General features: G+C 43.8%; 1 protein-coding gene across 15 annotated transcripts in view; it reads left to right on the forward strand.

The window, feature by feature from the left end:
- The window catches only part of ANK2 (ankyrin 2), a 1556458-nt gene that overhangs the window by 1263678 nt on the left and 273718 nt on the right, over positions 1-19062 (forward strand). For all 15 annotated transcript variants that reach the window (XM_085641446.1, XM_085641452.1, XM_085641444.1 and 12 more), the window contains 2 exons: positions 3124-3226; positions 8661-8764. In XM_085641446.1, coding sequence (XP_085497572.1) covers positions 3124-3226; positions 8661-8764 — 207 coding nt within the window. The remainder of the gene's footprint in view (positions 1-3123; positions 3227-8660; positions 8765-19062) is intronic.

Below are 19062 nucleotides of genomic sequence, written 5' to 3' on the forward strand. Positions count from 1 at the left end.
CAATGGGAGGCAACATACTAAAAGTATTTCTCGGTAGGCACAAAATAGAAACAACCTTTTGTACATCAAAGCTGTGAAATCCAATCCCTCTGTAGCAAAATCCCTCCCTAACAAATGATTCAGAAGTGTTGCAGGGCTATCAGTGGTGGAACCTTGAGGACTTCCAGAAAGGGCTCTGTTTCTCTATGTCTCTGGGCTACAATAAGCATACAAAGCATCACATTTGGATTTCTAATCTGAATTGATACAGGGATGGTCAAGTAATGCACCTCTCTACTGGGTTGAAATTCATACTATTCCTGTCAGAAAGCTGAGCAGTCGGGAAGGAAAAATGTAATAAACATTCTTCTTCCTGTCCATAATTTGCATAACTTGCGAGACCCATGAACAAAAGTTCTTTAACAGTTTCCCTACCCTGGTACTTTAATATTCTCTATGATTCTCAGTGGAGGAAAATACATTTGAAATATGCATTGCTTTCAGCCAGCTATTGGTGGAACACCAGACACCATCATTGGTACCATTTGACAAACACAGACAAATTACATGAATAGGCTCCTTGCTCCTGTTACAGAATAAATGTCCAGTATAAGTGCATTGGCCTGTTCTCATGGGTGTGCTATGCCCACTTCAAATAATACATGGTCTGTGTTTTAATATAGAATTTTTACTTGGATCACATATGCACATTACCTGAGCATATTCCTTCAACCAGCAGAGTGCCAACAGAGATTAGACATGGGTAATTCTAGAGAAGAGAGTTCTAGTGATACAGGGCTGTGTTTGTCCTGCTACATCCACAGTGGACCATTCACAAACTGGACTGAGACCAAAGTCGCTGAGTAAAATGCCATCTCCATTTTGTACTTCATCAGGGGCCATTTCAATCCAAGTCAAACAGACAGAGGGCCAGATATTTATAACAATGTTGTAGGTAAATAAGTGTTTTTCACTCATATTAAAAGGGTGAACTTGGTGTCATCAGTGAGACAATCTAAGCCCAAACAACGCAAGAGTAAATGTTCTGTACAAATAATGTTTTTGTTGTCATAGTACAAATACCTCAGCATTGAGGGAAAACCAATGTCTGTAAAGATTTAAAGATGCATGTCAAACTTGGGACCTTCCATCTCCTGCCTGAAAACTGGAAGACTTTGTATTGTGTCGCAACAGAGATGTGTCCCTAATCCTCGGCAGGCACGACACTCACAACCAGAAACCTGAGGTTTTGTGTTTGTGAGGGGGCAGGTGATGAAGAAGGAGGTCAAGAACAATTTGCTTCTGGTTGAGCACAGTTTTTGCTTTGATTGACATGATGTGCAGGGCCTCAGAGGCACATCTTTCAAAACAGAGCACACTCACATACAGGTTGCCGTCTTCCAAGAGGCATGCCAGCAGTGCTATTAACTCCTTAAGATTTGGGAATATTTTCTCAATATTGCATCCCATAAGCTCCCTTTCAAGTTTACAACAGTCCAATAGAGTTACTTGATTGGCTGAGTGAATCCTGCATTTACTTAGGGTTTTACTGGGATTAGTCCATTTCTAGTAGATGCACGGTGAAGTCAATTGACGGTCTGGTAACTGGATGGATTAACCACATTTTGTCTCTATTGCTAGCCTGGGTAATGCACAGTTCTGTTTTTGTATAAGACCGGGGTATACCTGTGATACAATAGCTATCAACATATGAAGACAGATCTATAACTGTTTGGAGGTGTGTGTGTGATGTACAACCTTAACACAAATATGTTAACTGCTGAAACAGCAGTACTAAAACATAGAGTTAAAATGACACCCAAGCACACAGTGACACTGCACTGCTGAGGAAGAGCGTTCATTTGAGCTTCCTTCGAGTTAGCACTTCCTTCCATCCTACTTATGAATGTCTTACTGTGCAGTTTACCTTCCCTTCCTCTGGGAAATGTCTTTTACACCGATTGAAGTTGCCTTGGATACGACCTCCTGAGCACCTTTAAAAGACTGAAGGGAATTCTTAAAATATTGCATCTGCTGAGGAGCAAAAGTGGCAACATTTTAGTACTCAAAAATGTATATGTTTAAAAATACGGAGTACAAGCATTTCCATGGGCCTGATTTCATTCTCAGACATGTTAGTTATGTAGAGACAGTTCCACCTCCTCCATTTAACGTAGTACTGCTGTTTTAAAAGAAATAAAACAATGTATGAAATACCGCTTGTTCCCTCTCCAGCAAAAATCCAGTTATTGACATCAGTTTTGCAGTGTTTCTGCTTTGCTCTTACTTTCCCGCTGCTGCCACAACCCAACAACTATATTGCTATGTGTGTGTCTGTGTGTGCACATGTGTCAATACCATTAAAAAACAGTGCAGAATAGCCTCATGTGCCAAGAGAAAACTCAGTGCACAGCAACGCCATGTACGTATTTGCTTGCTGCTTTTGAAAGACCCCAGGTCTACAGACTGGATTTTATTTTCCATCAAGCATGTGGTCAACCACAATTCACTGCAGTATGTACCTTCCAGGGGAAAGAACCTATCTGCAAACTTTGAGATGTTATAAATGGAAAAACCAAAGCAAAGCCTAATCAGTTAAACAAAACATGTATCAGAACCATTTTTTCTTTTTCTGCAGTAAGTCTTGCGTAGTTGAGTTGGTTTTACTATCTTTGCTCTACATTGTTATTTTCAAAGGAAGGTAAGGAGTTTTCTAAAATTCTGAAGACTTTTGTTTTTGTTTTGGAGTTGTTTAGTAAGGGTATTAACATATTTATGGTCTTAATTTTAAGTAGCACAGAACCAAACTATTTGTAAAAGGCACCATAAAACAAGATGTACAGGGATGGGATGTGCCGGTCCAATCTTCTCTGCTAATTTTATCTCACGAGCAAAGTTCATGGGGCGAAGAATGTTGGACAATTGGGGCCATTTCAACTGCACTAAAGCACATGCTGCCCAGGGACCAGATAAGATGTGTCCCTATACTCATTGGTTTCTAAAACTCCCCCTGGAAGTTGCATCAGTTGTTAACATTACCGTTTTCACTTTCCTGCCCACCACCCTTTTTACCATGTCATCTTCACAACACCAACACTGCTGCTGCTGCCACTGTGTCTTATTACCAACCTGCCAACCTACCAGCCTTCGATCCTTCAGTTCCGACAGGTCACACACTCTGAGCCACGCCTCCTACCTGAGGGATTATGCCATGATTGAGGATGCAGTTATTCCAAGCCACCAACAGGTATGTGCATACTTTGTTCTGCCGTGGTCTTTGGTGATGGATGTAGTGTTCCTCTTGTTATAGGTTAAAAATAGTGGTCTCAAAATTGCAATCTTACCTTCTCTGGTACAGTAGCATGAATTCAGAAACAATAAATCTTTCATGCTTAATGACCATTGTGTGATTCTCAAATAACTGTTCTAATTTACACATTATTGATACTGCTATTGCTTCCTGAGATTTGCATATTGCCCTGGATTCACAAAAAACCCAGATTTGGAAATGTTCACAAACCACATACTCCTAGGTTTATGGTTAGGGGAATATGCATTTTATTACAAGCCTTCATGTTCTTGACAAGCAGCTTATTTAGAGTCTGGTGGAATGAGTGGTGAAATCAGAGCACTGCTTAAATTGATACTTTGCCCACCCACCAACTCACAGTCCTCCGCTCTACTTAGAGTCTGGGGAAGCAGCAGGTTTACACTAGTGGAGACTCTGCAGGCTTTACCGGTGTAAAGCTCTGACCTAACAGCATGTCCACCAAATGGCCACCAAGTTATAGAGATGGTTGTCCCGCCCTTTTAAAAGTGAGGCTACCATCACTAATTGTCGCTGCCCCTGTCCACCATGTGATGCAGGAAAAATTTAGAATAGCCTCATGTGCCAAGAGAAAACTCAGTGCACAACAAAGCCATTCATGTTTTTTTGTTTTTGTTTGTCTAATCAAAAAAGTTTTCCTAGCTGGACTTTCAAATATTAGGTCCATGTGTCACACCTTCAGTGTTTCGAAGGAAGTCACTGGTCTTCCTTCAAAGCACAGAGCACGGTGTTTGGTAGGTGGGAATCTCTAAAATGGGTGGACAATTCTCTGCCAGGGTGGTGGAAGCTATGGTCTCGTCATCGTTGTGAGACTGTTTTCCAGGGTCTAAATTAGACCCTATTGAAATATGTTCCAAACCAACCATAGGAATTCACCTAAAAACACATCTATTGGGTTATTTCCAAATTTGCTTCCAGCCAGGCCACAACTCAGAGGCAAATTATCTTAGGACAATTGACAATACCCAATGATTGCGTCTTAACAATCCTTGACTTGTCAACAGCATTTGGCACACTTGATCCTCATATCCCCCTACACATATGATAAGAAAGAATGGATATTGATGACAGTGTCCGGAAATAGTTCTAATCATACCAAATCGTGAACATCAGTCACTTACTAGCTTGCCTCATCTCATTATCCTTGACAATACATCAAGGCTCCATTTCAGCCCTTTTATTTGTCAACAGATAAGATAAAACTCTGAGAAAATGACTGTGTAAGTGTGGAAAATAGCCTAAGTATCCCTACTCACATGCCTCACATAGAATCGTCCAAAGATCATGTACAAAACACTTAGGGGCAGATTTATCATTGAGTTTGCATCGCTCTTGCATCATGCAAGAGGCACACGGGTGACATGACTACAAAGTTAGATTTATCAACCCATGCAAAGGTCTCCTTGCGTGGCCCTGCATGGCTTGATAAATTTAGAGTAATGCAGCTGTGTTGCGTTACTCTGCCCCAGGGAGGCGTTCCATGGTTGGAGCATTGGGGTTCCCAAGCATCCATCCATGGATTCTGTCACATTCTCAGATTTACTATTACTGGTAGACCTGGGCATGTGTCAAAATGCTACGCCTCTCCAGGTGAGGGGTAACAAGGAAAAATATTTTATTTCTCCTAGTTTTTTTCCTTTCCATGTGTGCTGTATTCTGAAAGAGGAAAATGCCTGAGAGGATTGTTTTTGTGCAGGAAGGTGTTCCTTCCTGCACAAAAACAAACCTGTCTGCAACGCAGGCACCATGGCGCAAGGTTGCCTGCGTTAGTACTAAACAGAACATTGTGCGCCCCCGCAAGGAAAGGACAAGAATGTACTGCATCATGTTAAATACGGCTGATTCCTGCCCTAAAGCCCTTCATGAAATAATGAGAAAATGGTCCCTTAATCTCCAGGAATTGGTTATATTGTTATCATATGTTATTACCAAGATACATTGGAACCTCCTTTATAGGAATTCCAAGGTTAAATCTAATGTTACTTTATCGACCTGGGCTTTGCCTTTTGGCTCAAAAAATAGTGCCATAGTTAAAATTGATTCTTGTAGAAACTGCAGCTTCAATTATTGCCCAATCCAGGTTTCCCCAATGTATATAAATGTGAAAGTTGGCCAATGGTGTGCTTTCCAAGTTTGCAATTCAGACAAACCAAAGTTTAGTTTAGTTGTTTGCGTTCCACTTTTGGTTTGATTACAAGGATGTGAAAAGCTACAAGAAAAAGTTGATTTAGTGTGATGTTTCAAATCATAAAATGTCCAGTCACAACTCACATAAGACCCACTGTTGTGAAATCTCTACATTAAACAACTGAAAACTACAAATCAGAACATTATTATAGCTCTGCAAAAAAAAGGTGTTCTGTGATAATTTGTTTCTTTACAAGAAAGTGTCTCCTCAGTTAAAGTTGTGCTAAGGCGATAAACAATAACATTGTGAAGTTATGAAGTTTAATTTTGCACACCCAGGGCTTTGTGATACAGCAGAAGGTCACAATATTAGAGACGTATAGCCATTAAAGACCGAGTCCAGCTTTATTGGACTGAGCTAACATCAAGGAAGTGGATCTTTAATGGCCAGCATAGCTCATTGAGTGGGCCATACCGCTGTTAAAGCATTCAAATTCATGAGTGCAAAATGTCCTGTGAAAAATCCCTCCCAGGAGAGAAAGGTGAGCTTTATGTGGTTTTACCTTTAATGATTCACTAGTTAATAAAGTTCTAATTATTGGCGATTTTAACCTCTGGGTCGATTCAACCCCCAGACACAACCAAGCAACATGCTTCATAGAAAGACTGAAAACCACCCTGCTCATGTAAGCTTTCAACCCACCATTCAACTGTGAGGCAATTGATTAAAATACGTCACTGTTTCCTCATTTCATTAGATGCACACCTCATCCAGAGTTGTGTAAACCTGCACTCCCCCTTATTTTTAGATCATTATTACAGAATCTCCCTCCCTTTCCTTTTTTCTCCACTATAATTCCCTACTCTCACAGTGCTCTGAAGTGGCCAGTTCGGTGACATGAAGGCATTTGATAAAATTGTTTAAATAGGTATATAAATTAATGATTTATAGCTGCTGTAAGGACTCCACACAACGTCAGAGCCTCTGCCTTCCTAACTCTTCCCCTGCTCTGTAAAGTACCTTTCATCCTGGGGAAACGACCTGTAAAAAGTGGGCTGAGCCACGCGTGCCATTTCGCCACACGTTTAATGACACTTGCCTGAACTACGCATCTGCCTTAACCACGCATATGCATGGTTAAGGCAGATAGCAGTCTAGTGTCCCATCTTGCAGTTTGACAGGGAAGCGGGACAGGCAGGGCACATGCTATGGAATCTTCCCCCGGCATAACAGTGGCAGCAGGAGCCACTAGTGGATACAAAATAAGTCTTCTCTTTAGTTCTTCACCGCAGTCTCTACCTGCCCCGCTACCCTGCAAATTCCACATAATCAAAATAGATGGAGGGGAAGAGGCTATAGATAGGAGCATTGTAATGTTAGAGGTTTCAATTGATCACTCAACATTCCAGTGCTCTAACACCACTAATGTCACATCTACATATCTCTTCTGTATTACATTACATAATACAGCCAACAATACAAACAACACCTGAAAATGTTACTGTAGAATACTTTTTACAATACGTACCAACTACCATATAATCAAAGCTGATTGGAGACAAGCAAACGGTTTCTTCACTCTTTCTTATACACCTCAACAGGAAAGCATTTCCTCCATTTAATTTTCTTTTTCTCTCCAAAAAGGTTCACTCTAACAAAATTTGGTATTAAAATACAATGCAACCCTTAATGTCATTGAATTGAAACTTCCAATTATATTACAATCAATACGTTCCATAGTAGTTCTTCTCATAGCCTCTGTTAAAGTGGTCATTGGTAATTTGTTATGGAATAATAGTTTCCTGGAGTGATGAAAAATAAACATTATGACGTTTGATGCAAATTGACTAGGCATTGCAATTTAGATCTACATGTAGATATACTAAAGCCCTCATGACCGGGTTGTTTAATAACACAGGTGATAACACTGTATTGTTTTCTAGGGACAGATCTTCTGGATCAACCCTGGACGACTTTCTGCATTGAAAAGACCAAGAATTATGGGTGCACCTGTGGAAATGGGTGCAGAAGCACCGGTTTCTGCATGTAATGCCACATTCCATATACCCCTATTGGGGGTCAACTTATCACCCTCCCATTAATATTGCAACCCAGCATTATTGATTCCTCCAGTGTCACTAATACCAAATGTTGTATTTTAGTAGAACTACAGCAGCTTTTACTGTGGGCCTCACTAGTAACCATTGCAAAGAAAAATCAGAGTCCAACTATTTAGTTGCCACTGTGTTTGACTTTGTTTAGGCAAATCTAATTACATATGAAGAGGTGTACAAGTGCATCCTTTTCTGGCTTTTGCTTGAAGCAAAATATGCAACATCCAAGACAGAGCTTGGAAGACACCTTAGGTCCATTATTATGTATGGTAGTAAATGGCTCCCGTCTACCTACATATAACATGCATGTTGAGCATATACTGGCTTCATGCCCTCCTCTGCATGAAGTTTCCAGTTGTTTGCTGTCAAATTAGGGTTTCTTTTGTTGCCGCTCAGAGGAGATGTGCCCTACATGTGTGGGCACGACTTTTCCTATGGGATCATGACCATAATTGATTTGCAAAAGGTTTGGTCCAGTCTGTAGTGACACAACAAGCAGAAAAATGATAGACTGAAATGCAACCCAGAGTAATACTTGTGTATTAAGTGCGAAGCTTTCCCCCTACTTTCATTTTGGATTTCTCTTAAACAGAGACCTACAGTTAATGACCGACATACATTTAAGGATTTGAATGTTTAGACAAAGTAGGTTTAAAGTCACCTCAAAACAAAAGATGACATTTAAATGAATATTTCACATGTGTATTAAATTCCTCATCCACCTCAGATATGTTCCTTGCCAGTACATTTACTCAGAATCTGAACAAATAATTAAGCATATGTTTGAGGTGACCATTAGAGTGAACTAGACATGCATCACTACTCTTCTGGTGTTCGTTGACCGCCTTTTGTCACTCAAGTGTGCACAAAGATCACCCAATCTCAACAAACAACAATATCTGAAATAGCCAGTGATGAATCAATTGAATAACTTTGCCAGTACAGAAATGTAAGATGCTGTTATATATCACTTGTGTCCATTCATGTGTTTGCTTGGTATTTCAATCTTTGGGAAAGTGCTTATCCTTTCTGCATTTTTGACCTTAGCGAAGCACATTTGAAGTACTATTGCACAAAACCTGAATTCTAGCTTATTTCTTCATATCCTCAGGTTACCCAACTGAGCAAGGACAAAGAAAAGAATTCATATCGCATCAGCTGGAGCCCAGATAACTTGGACAATGTGGCTCTTTCATCTAGCCCCATTCATTCCGGGTAAGGATACCCTTATCTTTTATAATGACTGTCAATAACAAACACAACAATACATACCATACAGTATCTTTTCAACCTTGCCATTGAGATTACACCTCTATACATAATATCTCTGGTAGCATTGAGTCAACATCTTTCATTGAAATAGAAAAGGATGGGTGGTGTTTTTGCATGAGCTATCAAATATATTTCTGAACGGAAGAAGTCTAATAATAAGTTAATGTAGGCATATATTCAAAATTGTATTTTCCACTAGAAGTTATATATAGATGATATGTTCCAATAATTAATGCAGTTTATCAAACTATTGGTTAGTAATTTTGCTTTGAAACCAGTATTTTCTTCATGTTCAAGCAAGCAAATGAATGTATTCCTCCAGAAAGAGGGACTCTGAAGGCCATTAGTAATAATTTAATGGTGCATATGTTGCATCGAACATAAAGAATATATAATTGACAAACTTTAAAAAAGGTATGATTAAAAAAATCAGGTTGTGTGTTTTTGCTGTGAATACTAATAATGGTTGAAGTGTAGACTGATGACAGCTCAGCTGAGTGTAAAATAATTTGAAACCAATTTGTTGTAAATAGACATTTTAACAAGTAGCATGACTTAATCCCTAGATGTTTTATTAATTCCAGTTTATATAGCACATAGCATTAAGGTTTGCCCATTTTTAAACTGTTTCCGGTGGAGGGGTTGCTCAGGGAATTGAAAACTTTGAAGATAAAGTGATCACATGGTCAAGAGGGGAAGATGGGATCAGATCTCTGGTCATCTATTCCTTTAGTTTAGAGCTTATCCACTAGAATACATTGTTCCCATCACCTTGTTACATCTCTCGAAAACTGGTGCAAAGTTATACCAGGTTTAAGCTCAGGAAAACATGCAAAATATACATCATTGTTCATTGTAGAACACAAAATGCTACTGCTCATGTGCACGGAGTGAGACGTCTGTAATCAATTAATTGCACGATGTAGCTAATCAATTCTTATTGCTTTGTATGAAGCTTTGGTAGAAATCAGTTAATTTTATATAGGCTCTGCTAAAATCACTGATGTGTAAGCGCATTAAATTAACTTCTTTTGAATGCATACATTCTAAAGCTTTAACAAAATTTGAGGAAGAAATATATCATATGGATGGGTGATCAAAGCAAACAGCAGTGGCGTCAGGACAAACGAGACTCTGCAGAGCAGGAATTATAATCAAATGTGATATTGTCACAGTCATGCAGATTGGCCTTTAACATCAAAGGTAAGGAACAACAGCAATAGGAATGTCACAGGGCTCATAATGTCTTCCGATTGCAACACACATGAAAAGAGAAAGTAACAGGGAGAAATACACATCTTTCTCCTCGTTATGCTTAAGCCTGGTAGGTGCACCTTTTTTGTGCAAACCCAGGCTTGCAAGTCTTTATGAATCTGTATTTGCATCAAAATACATGGGTGAATTCAGGGCAACGCCCATGCTCCACCCATGTAATGCCTACCCGATGCAAAGTAATGTAAAGCAGACTTATGCACTACCTTGTGTTACTTTGTATTTACTAAACCACGCAAAGTAGCTTGGGGTCACGTAGTAAATGCCAAAAATGAGTTTTCATCAGGGCTGTGCCACAAAAGTGACGCAACCCCAATGCAAAATCATTGCATATCTGGGCCTAATTTCTCAAAAACTGCTGAACGGATGTGCACCAAATCTAGGGCCAAACAATATTCATTCTATGCACATACACATGTACAAACAGTAATTCTATGGTGTTTAGGATTACAAAACGTTCTTTTTTTAAATGATGCAAAGGTTTGTAGAGTAATATGATTAGTAACAATAATTTGCGCCCCAGCTATGCACAGTTTGGGCATCAATTATGTCATTTTTAATGTTGCAGTGGTTATCAGTGATGTCATACAACGTGTCATAAGTGATGTAATGTTAGGTGGCGTGGTTTAGGTGGTGAACATGGTGGACACGTGAGGCTCTCGCTCCATTCAAGCCCTTTCTTTCTTCTCTGCATTTACAATCCTGCGGGCTACTCACGGCGGGATCCTGGCCCTGGAGGGGCCGGGTGGGGGGGCTCTTGCAGCTAACAGTGCGGCGCAGCTGAGCCTCTTGCTGGCACGCTAGGAGGCCCACACCTGGCCGGCCCACATGTGCACGGCCGCCAACCGGAGTCATGGAGCCGAGACCTGGGGGCACAGCTGCAAACGGATGCCCAGAGAGTGAAAAGTAGGCCCCAGGTTGTGCTTGGAACCGGCTCTCGACCCTTGGGAACTATATGACACCAGCGACACCCAGGAGCTTCAAATTGAACAGAGAGGGGGCTGGGGCCTGAAACTAGCACTGCCCCTCATGACTGCATGAGTCGCTGCTTGGCCTGCAGCATGAATTCCCCCCAGCCTGGTGGTGCAGCGAGTGACTTGGATTGGGTGAGTTGCACCCCCTGATCGCCTTAGGAGGCTTCCTGGACTCAAAGGAGAACCCTGCCTGGTGGGGCCGGGCTAAAATGGCGGCTGCCACAGCGGGAACATACACGACAGCAGGGAGGCTTGGGCTTGGGGTAGGGCCACCGACACTGCGTAAAGAACTATGGAGTGGCCATACCAAGTGACAGAAGAGTGTATGCTGTCTCCTTACGATATCATCCCATCTGGGGCTGCATTTAAACTGTGTGGTGGGGCTCATTGACCGGGGTTTAGACTGGGCCCTTTGCCTTTGTAACTTTTGACTGCAAGGGCTTTGTGGAGGAAGCTGCAGAAGTTCCCTGGCAATAACGAATGAGCCTGGACTGGAGAATGACACTGCCGCAGGGCTACTGTGGGGCAGTGGAATAGTGTCATATGCATGCTGATAAGCAGTACTGTGTTCTCTGGGGTTGCGGCAGGATGCCCCATGCTAGTGGGATGGGGACTTGCAGCCTGGACTAGGCATGATGTTGTTGAGGTCGACTACCGCACTTTGATAACTGGCTTCCTGGAGTAGTGGCCCTTTTACCACCTGGTTTGGTGGTTTGCTTATTGAAAGCCCTGCAATACGATCTGAAACATTACGGCAATGGGCAGAACCAAGCCCTAGGAAGGTGGCACAACTGTGGAGATCCAGGGGGCATCCAGGACGGAAGAGCTACCTCCGGTGTCTAACATGGACCCCCCAGCACCTGCTCTGCAGCTCATATTCGACAAAATACTGGTGGCCATTGTGTGAAACGCTCCAGCAACAGATCAGAGAGGTGGCAACGGGGCTGGACCTTCTCAAGGCAGACCACCAAAAACTGGCAGACAAGGTTAAGGCTGTGGAGGCAATTGTGGGTGAGCTCCAACCAGCGCAAAGCTCCTTGCAGCAACAAATATTTGACCTGACAGAGTGAGTGAAAATGATAGAGCTCAGAGCCAAAGATGCTGAAGGGCGCAATCGGCGCAATAATGTCAGGATCATGGGGTTGTCTGAAGGAGAGGAGGGTACCGACATGGTCACATTCCTAGACCATTGGATGAAAACGGAAGAGGTGCCCACTGACCTTTCTCTTTTCTTTGTACTGGAATGGGCACACAGTGTTCCGGCTAGGCCTCCGTCTCCGGGGCACCCACCACATCCGGTACTGGCCAGGCTACTGCATTATAGAGACCGTGATACACTGTTGCAGAAAGTTTGTATGGCTGGCCCTTTTCGTATAGAGAATGCAGCAGTAACCATGTTCCTGGGCATCACTGCAATGGTCCAGGCTAGGAGAGCATTATTTTCAGAAGTAAAAAGGGAGCTGCAAGAAGCAGAGGTGCGATACTCCCTTTTATTCCCAGCTAAGCTAAGAGTGGTGCTAAATAGAACCCAACATATTTTTCTGAACCCTTGTGACGCCTGGGACTGGTTTGAATGATACCAGGCTCAGGTCCTGGGTGAGGGAGCAGCGAAAAAGGGGCAGGAACCACCGGGATTCCACATGCTGTGAGCCCATAGGAAAACTGATGAGGGTGCAGACGGACGAGGCCAGGGCAATGGCATTATGAGCGGCCTCTGGGATAACAGACAGAGGCCACACAGACTCTAAGGATGGTGCACATTCGGATGGCCACTTCGGGGAGTCTGCCTCTAATACCATGACCACTAGTAAACAGAGCATGACCCAAGTAACCCCGAAGACAGCGAAAGAAGTGATTGGATTCCAGACTTTAGTGGGTGAGAGAGTTTCATGGTGGATAGATGTGTGGATCGTGAGGGACATTGCTGCAATGTCATGGTTGGGTATCCACCAGTGCTCTGTGGGGGTAGAACTGGAGAAATTTCTCTATGGAATGAGATGGAGGCCGATTGGTCAGGATTTGACCCGCTTTGGTGCTTAGGACTCGTAGCTGACCCCCTTCTGCTGCCGGTGATGGGGTAGCTTTCTCTGGCTTATGTGGTTGTGAATTGTGTATCCTTGAAGTGTGACTCACACTGGTGGGGCTCTCTCCAGAATAATTGATGGTGCAGGTGGCCTGAGTTAATGCAGTAGGGCCAAGGCGATGTCCCTGCATGCGCTGTTTGCGTGATCGATTTGCCACTTCCCATTGTCCACAAACTAGTTGTTAGCGGTAATACATTGCACTTCCAGTTTGCTATGCCAATGTAGGGCAGCTAGCTGTTGCTGGAATGCCCTGAGGTTGGGGAGTTGGAATCTGTATGTTCATTGGACTCTAGGTCTTGTACATCCTATTGTTTGGGATTTGTACACCTGGGTGATGGGGACTGGGATGGGACGGCCGAGACGCAGGGTGTACATCCTTATTATGGTGGCATCTCATGAAGGGTTTAAAATGCTGATGTGGAACATGAGAGTCATGGGGTCAGTGGTCAAGTGTCACAAGGTCCATATATTCTTGAAGCACAGTGCGGTTCACATCGCCTTACTTGAGGAAACACACCTTACTAAACTTGAGGCACAGCAGCTGTGCTGGTGAGGGCAGGTATATGCTACGGGGTACTCTGTGTTTGCTAGGGCTGCACTGGTCTGTATCAATGCGGGGTCCCCTTTGAGGAGGTGCATGTTAAAACTGACATGGAGGGCAGGTATGTCCTGGTAGATGGGAGGCTAGATGGTAATCGATTAACGATAGGCTCCATATATGCTCCGAACCAGGACCAGCTAACCTCCTTCACTGGCCCTTCCTTACAGTTGAGTACACTCATATAGGGGAACCTACTTCTGGGGGGGTATTAGAACTGTGTGGCGGACACAGACTTGGATCGCTTCACTCCGCTTTTGCCAGGGGCCCTGTCTACAGGCTAGCGAGGGGGCTCAGAGACTGGATGGGAAGCTGGAGGGTTGAAGACATATGGAGGATGCAACATGGCCTAGCCAGGGAATACTCCTTCTTTTCTTCCTTATCTACACTGTATGTCTGCTTGGATAGTTTTCTTTGCATGAGCTGACTGTGTTCATTCGTCCAACATACGGAATACCTCGGCCTCACTATATTGGACCATAGACCACTATTGATGTGTATCCGCCTGGAGGAAAAAAGACCAGCAGTCCCCCTGTGACATTTATGCCGCAGGTCCTTGGAAGACCCTACATACCGAGACGCTATAGAGAGGTTATATCGGCTACTCCGAGCATAACCAGGGAACATGAGTCAGACTGCTTTGTAGAGTGGGAGACCTTCAATGTATTGGTGGGGGGATATTACTTGGGTGCTCCGGTGGGTATTAGGAGAGACCTTTAACGGGATTTGAATAAACTAGAAGGTGCTATTCAGCAGCTATACAATCGAATTGGCCTTTACAAGAGGCAGAGGTGCAGCTGTCGGAGGCCAGGGAGCTGTACAGTGTCCTTTTAGGGAAGCTCTGGTGTCATGGGCACAAGGAATATGTTGCCAGGCAGCTATCAATACCATGTTCCAAGACGATTACATGACACTCTACGGGAAGCAGGCTGAGGATCAAATGGAGGCACTAGGAGATTCAATCACACCCCAGGAGTTTAAATGCACCATATATGAGATAGAGATACCGAAGACGCCGGGCCAGATTTACTCTACCTTTGCTGAGGTGCGGGTGCCATGGCTGGTTTCCGTATACACCACAGCTCAGAAGAGGGGAAAACTACCGGCCTCCACTGGGGATGTGATTGTAGTCCCCCTCCCTAACAGCTTTTAGGCCATTGTCCTTGGTGAACATGGACTTTAAGACTTATACTGCAATGCAATACTTCCCTGAACTTACACCGTCTATATATGCTACTGTACTCTCCATCTCTACTGGTTGAGGGGCAGATGGAGCTTGTGTTGATCACCTGGATAATGCATTTGGTAGGGTTAACTGATCATGCCTGCAGAAGGGCATACTTAAAATGGGGTTGGGAATTGCCTGGGTGTGGTGGGTACGCCTGCTATACACTAACCCTACTGCCAGGGTGCAAACAGGTCATTGTGTTTCAGGCTCTTACAGGGTTCCCTGGGGCACCGGACAAAGATGCCCGTTATCCCCACTCATGTTTGCGCTCGCCATTGAACCCTTGGCAGTGTTATGCAGCGAGAGAGGCTGGGTAGGGGCATCGTATTGGATGGGACTGAACACATTATCTCCCTGTATGCTGACGACTTACTAGTATATGTCACAAATGTGGAGACTGATGTCCCTTACATTTTGCAGTTGCTGCAGGAGTTTGGCAAGGTCTCAGGACTGGGAGTATATCTGACGAAATCATGCATCTTCCCCCTGAGACTGAGACATCCTGCACTGGGACTGGATATCCGGTGGCCCCCCACACCTTCCGATATCTGGAGATACAGATTTACCACAAGCTTGAGGGCACCCGAGAAGGTAACCTGGTCCCCGTGCTGAGATCCATATGTGGGTGCATTGCCTTTCAGCGGATGCTGAAACTTCCCTTTTTGGCGGCAATAACGCTTGCCAGGATAATCATGTTACCCTTAGTACTTTATTATTTCACTAATCTTCCTGCGTGGCTTCTGGACGTACTTAAGACGCCCATTTCAGAAACTGTCTGGGAGTGCCAGATTTTGAGAACTATCATCTAGCTGCCCAACTCCAGAGGATCACCAGGTGGCGAGATGGATAGAATTTGTCGGAATTGGGACGACTTGGGGCGCAGCCTAATCAGGGGGGCACTGCTGGCTCAACTCCTGCGCCGGGTGCCGGGGAGAGGGCAGAATAGCCTGCTATTATCCATGGCTCTCAGCTGTTGGTGGCGATGTGTGCATTGCACAAGGGACTGCCGGCTGTATGCCCGGCCCTCCCACTGGTGGGCCTGCCTCATGGTGATCCCCCAACCATTTTCTCGGCGATCCAGATGGAGAGCTGGACGGAGGGGGAGCTGATTACAGTGGATGACTGTTATGAGGCGTCCACACTGAAACCGCTGGAAACTTTGATTGAGGCACATGGTTTGCTATCAGGGCAGTTCCTCTGTTATGAAGCTCTCGTTAGGACGTTCTCTTCCCTCTGGGATAGGGGCAAGCGGTACTCCAACTGCTGTTATCCATGGAGGACGAGAGACATTTGGTGAAGTTTTTTTATGGTGCCCTTAGTGGGATGGGCATTAAACCACTGCATGCTTTGCGGGCCAAATGATAAGGAAAGTTGGGTCAGGACATTCTTGATCATGACTGGGTGAGAATACTAGAGTACCCACGGAAAATCTCCCGTAACAATCGCCTCAAGTATATCCAATTCAGTTATCTTCATCAAACATACCTTACACCTAGGAAACTCACAACTATATAAGAGTGGGGGAGACCAGGCATTGTCCTAGATGCTCCAAAGAATAGGTGGATTTTTGCCATATGACTTGGTCTTGTGCCCAAACCTGGGAATTGTGGACAACAGTAGTGCAAAAGCTGGCCAAGACGCTCCACAGTGATATGACCTGCACCATAAAGATGTTTTTGCGGGGATCCTACTCTAGGCCAAATACCAAGAAGGTAGGGAGCTGCATCGTAGATTTGGCACTGGTACTGGCCCAAAGGCAGATTACCATTACATGGAAGACGGCGGAGGGCCAGGTAGTGCATCAGTGGGAATCCTCAGTTAAAGAAAGGGTGAGGACAGAGGAATTAACACTGTGAGTGGAGAAAGCAAGGGTTGTAAGGAGATGCCCCATATCGCATCTATGGACGGAGGTGCTTGATGCCTTAAATAATCCAGACTGTTGGGATGCGCCCTCCTCTGACACATCAGATTCATAGGCAGGAGGTGAATCACCTCGTCTGTAGGCTGTCCAATGCCCTCGTAGGTGCTGTACGCTACCTAATCGGAGATGAGGGACTCATGTGGGGGACTGTGGACCACATCACAAGTTGACCTATATTTGGGATGTGTATTTCTTTGTGACTGACATATTTCTGATTGTACAGGTTAGAATTTCTACCTGGCCTCCTAAGCTTGTACATGGCAATTAAGGGACTCAATAATCACGTAGATCCAAATATTAAAACTGTTTGTTTATGGTATAAGGTATGTTCTATAACTTATTGGGGAGTTTATACTGTACAAGACTTTCCTTGTACACTATAGTGGAGGGGGGTATGCCTTCAGAGACACTGTATATCTATTGGAATATGGAGGCCCAAATTCGACTATTATTAATATGTACAATTGTGATCTCTGACTCCACAGAGGCATGATGTATCTTACTTATTGAAGGTGTGATATAATATATGTACATTCAGATGTGTGAAAACCTAATAAACATATTTACAAAATGAGTGATGTAATATGTGGGGTAAGTAGCTGTGCATTGCTAAGGCACAAGTGATAGTTACTTTAGGGCGCAAGTTATAGTTAATGTAGTGTGGCCAGCGAGTTGACAAAACTGTGTACGGAGTTTCTCGATATATAATAATTTGGAGGTGTGCATAAATTATAAATTTAAGGTACAATAAACTTTGAATTTCTAATGTTTGTGTAATTTAAATTTTGTTTGTATAGAAAGAAAGAAATAAGGGTTTCCTAACTATAACTAAGTGTTAACCTTTGTTTTTTTCATTGAATTTTAATGGTTTTCATTTTTTGATAGAAAAGTGTTTTAAATCAGTGTTCTGCCATCCAGTGGAGTGTTGTTAAGTGGAGTGTTATGGAGTACTGTGAAGGACAATGTCGTACAAGGTAGTGTCGTAGAGTGGAGTGGTCTAGAGTGGAACAGCGTAGAGTGGAGGGGTGTAGAGTGGCTTAGAGTGAAGTGACATACAGTGGAGTGCAGTACAATGAAGTAGCATAGAGTGGAGTGCCATACAGCAGAGGTGGGTAGAGTTTAATATCATAGAGTGGAGTGACATGGAGTTGAGAGGTGTTAAGTTGAGTGGCATATAGTGGAGTTGTGTAGAGTTGAGTGACTTAGAGTGGAGGGGCATATAGTGGAGTGGCGTAGAGTAAAATGTAAAATATCTTAGAGTGGAGTGGCATAGACTGTCGTAAAGTTGAGTGGCATAGAGTAGTGCACAGTGGAGTGTCATAGAGTGCAGTAGTGGAGTACAGTCAAATAGAGTGGAGTTGTGTCTCATACAGTAGAGTATAGTAAAGTGGGGTGGAGCAGCGTACAGGGAGTTGTGCAGTGTCGTAGACGGGATTAGAGTGTTGTACAGTGGCATCGATTCAAGTAGAGTGCTGTAGACTTGCATGGACAGGTGTACATTGTGGAATATTGTGCGGTAGAGTGGAGGGGATAGACTGTCATTGAGTGGAGTACAGTGTGGTGGAGCCAAGTACAGTGGAGGGCGTGAAGTCGTTTCGAGTGGAGTGGGATACACTGGAATAGCGTACAATGGAGTGGCATAGAGTGGAGTGGCATAAAGTGGAGTGGTATAGAGTGGAATAGCATAGAGTGGAGTCGCACAGAGTGGAAAAGCATACATTGGAGTGGTGTTCAGTGAAATGGGGTAAAGTGGAGTTGCATACAGTAGAAGAGCTTACAGTGGAGTGGAGTAGAGGGAGTGGTGTAGAGTGGAGTGTCTTAAAGGGGAACAGCATAGAATGGAGCATAGAGTGCAATACTGTAGAGTGGAGTGCCGCACAGCTGAATAGTGTACAGTGGTGTGCGTAGAGTTGAGATGGTAGAGTGAAGTGGCATACAATGGAATAGCAGAAAGTGGAGTGGTGTAGTGTGTAGTCGCATACAGTGGAATAGTGTATAGTGGAGTAGCATAGAACGGAGTGACGTACAGTGTAGTGGCGCAGAGTGAAGAGGTGTAGAGTGGAGTTGCATACAGTAGAAGAGCGGAGAGTAGAGTTGCGTGGAGTGGTATAGAGTGGAATAGCATACAGTAGAGTGGTGTAGAGTGGAGTGTGGTGGAGTGGAG

Source organism: Triturus cristatus, chromosome 2_2 (genome assembly GCF_964204655.1).
Source record: "Triturus cristatus chromosome 2_2, aTriCri1.1, whole genome shotgun sequence".
NCBI classification, from domain to species: Eukaryota; Metazoa; Chordata; class Amphibia; order Caudata; family Salamandridae; genus Triturus; species Triturus cristatus.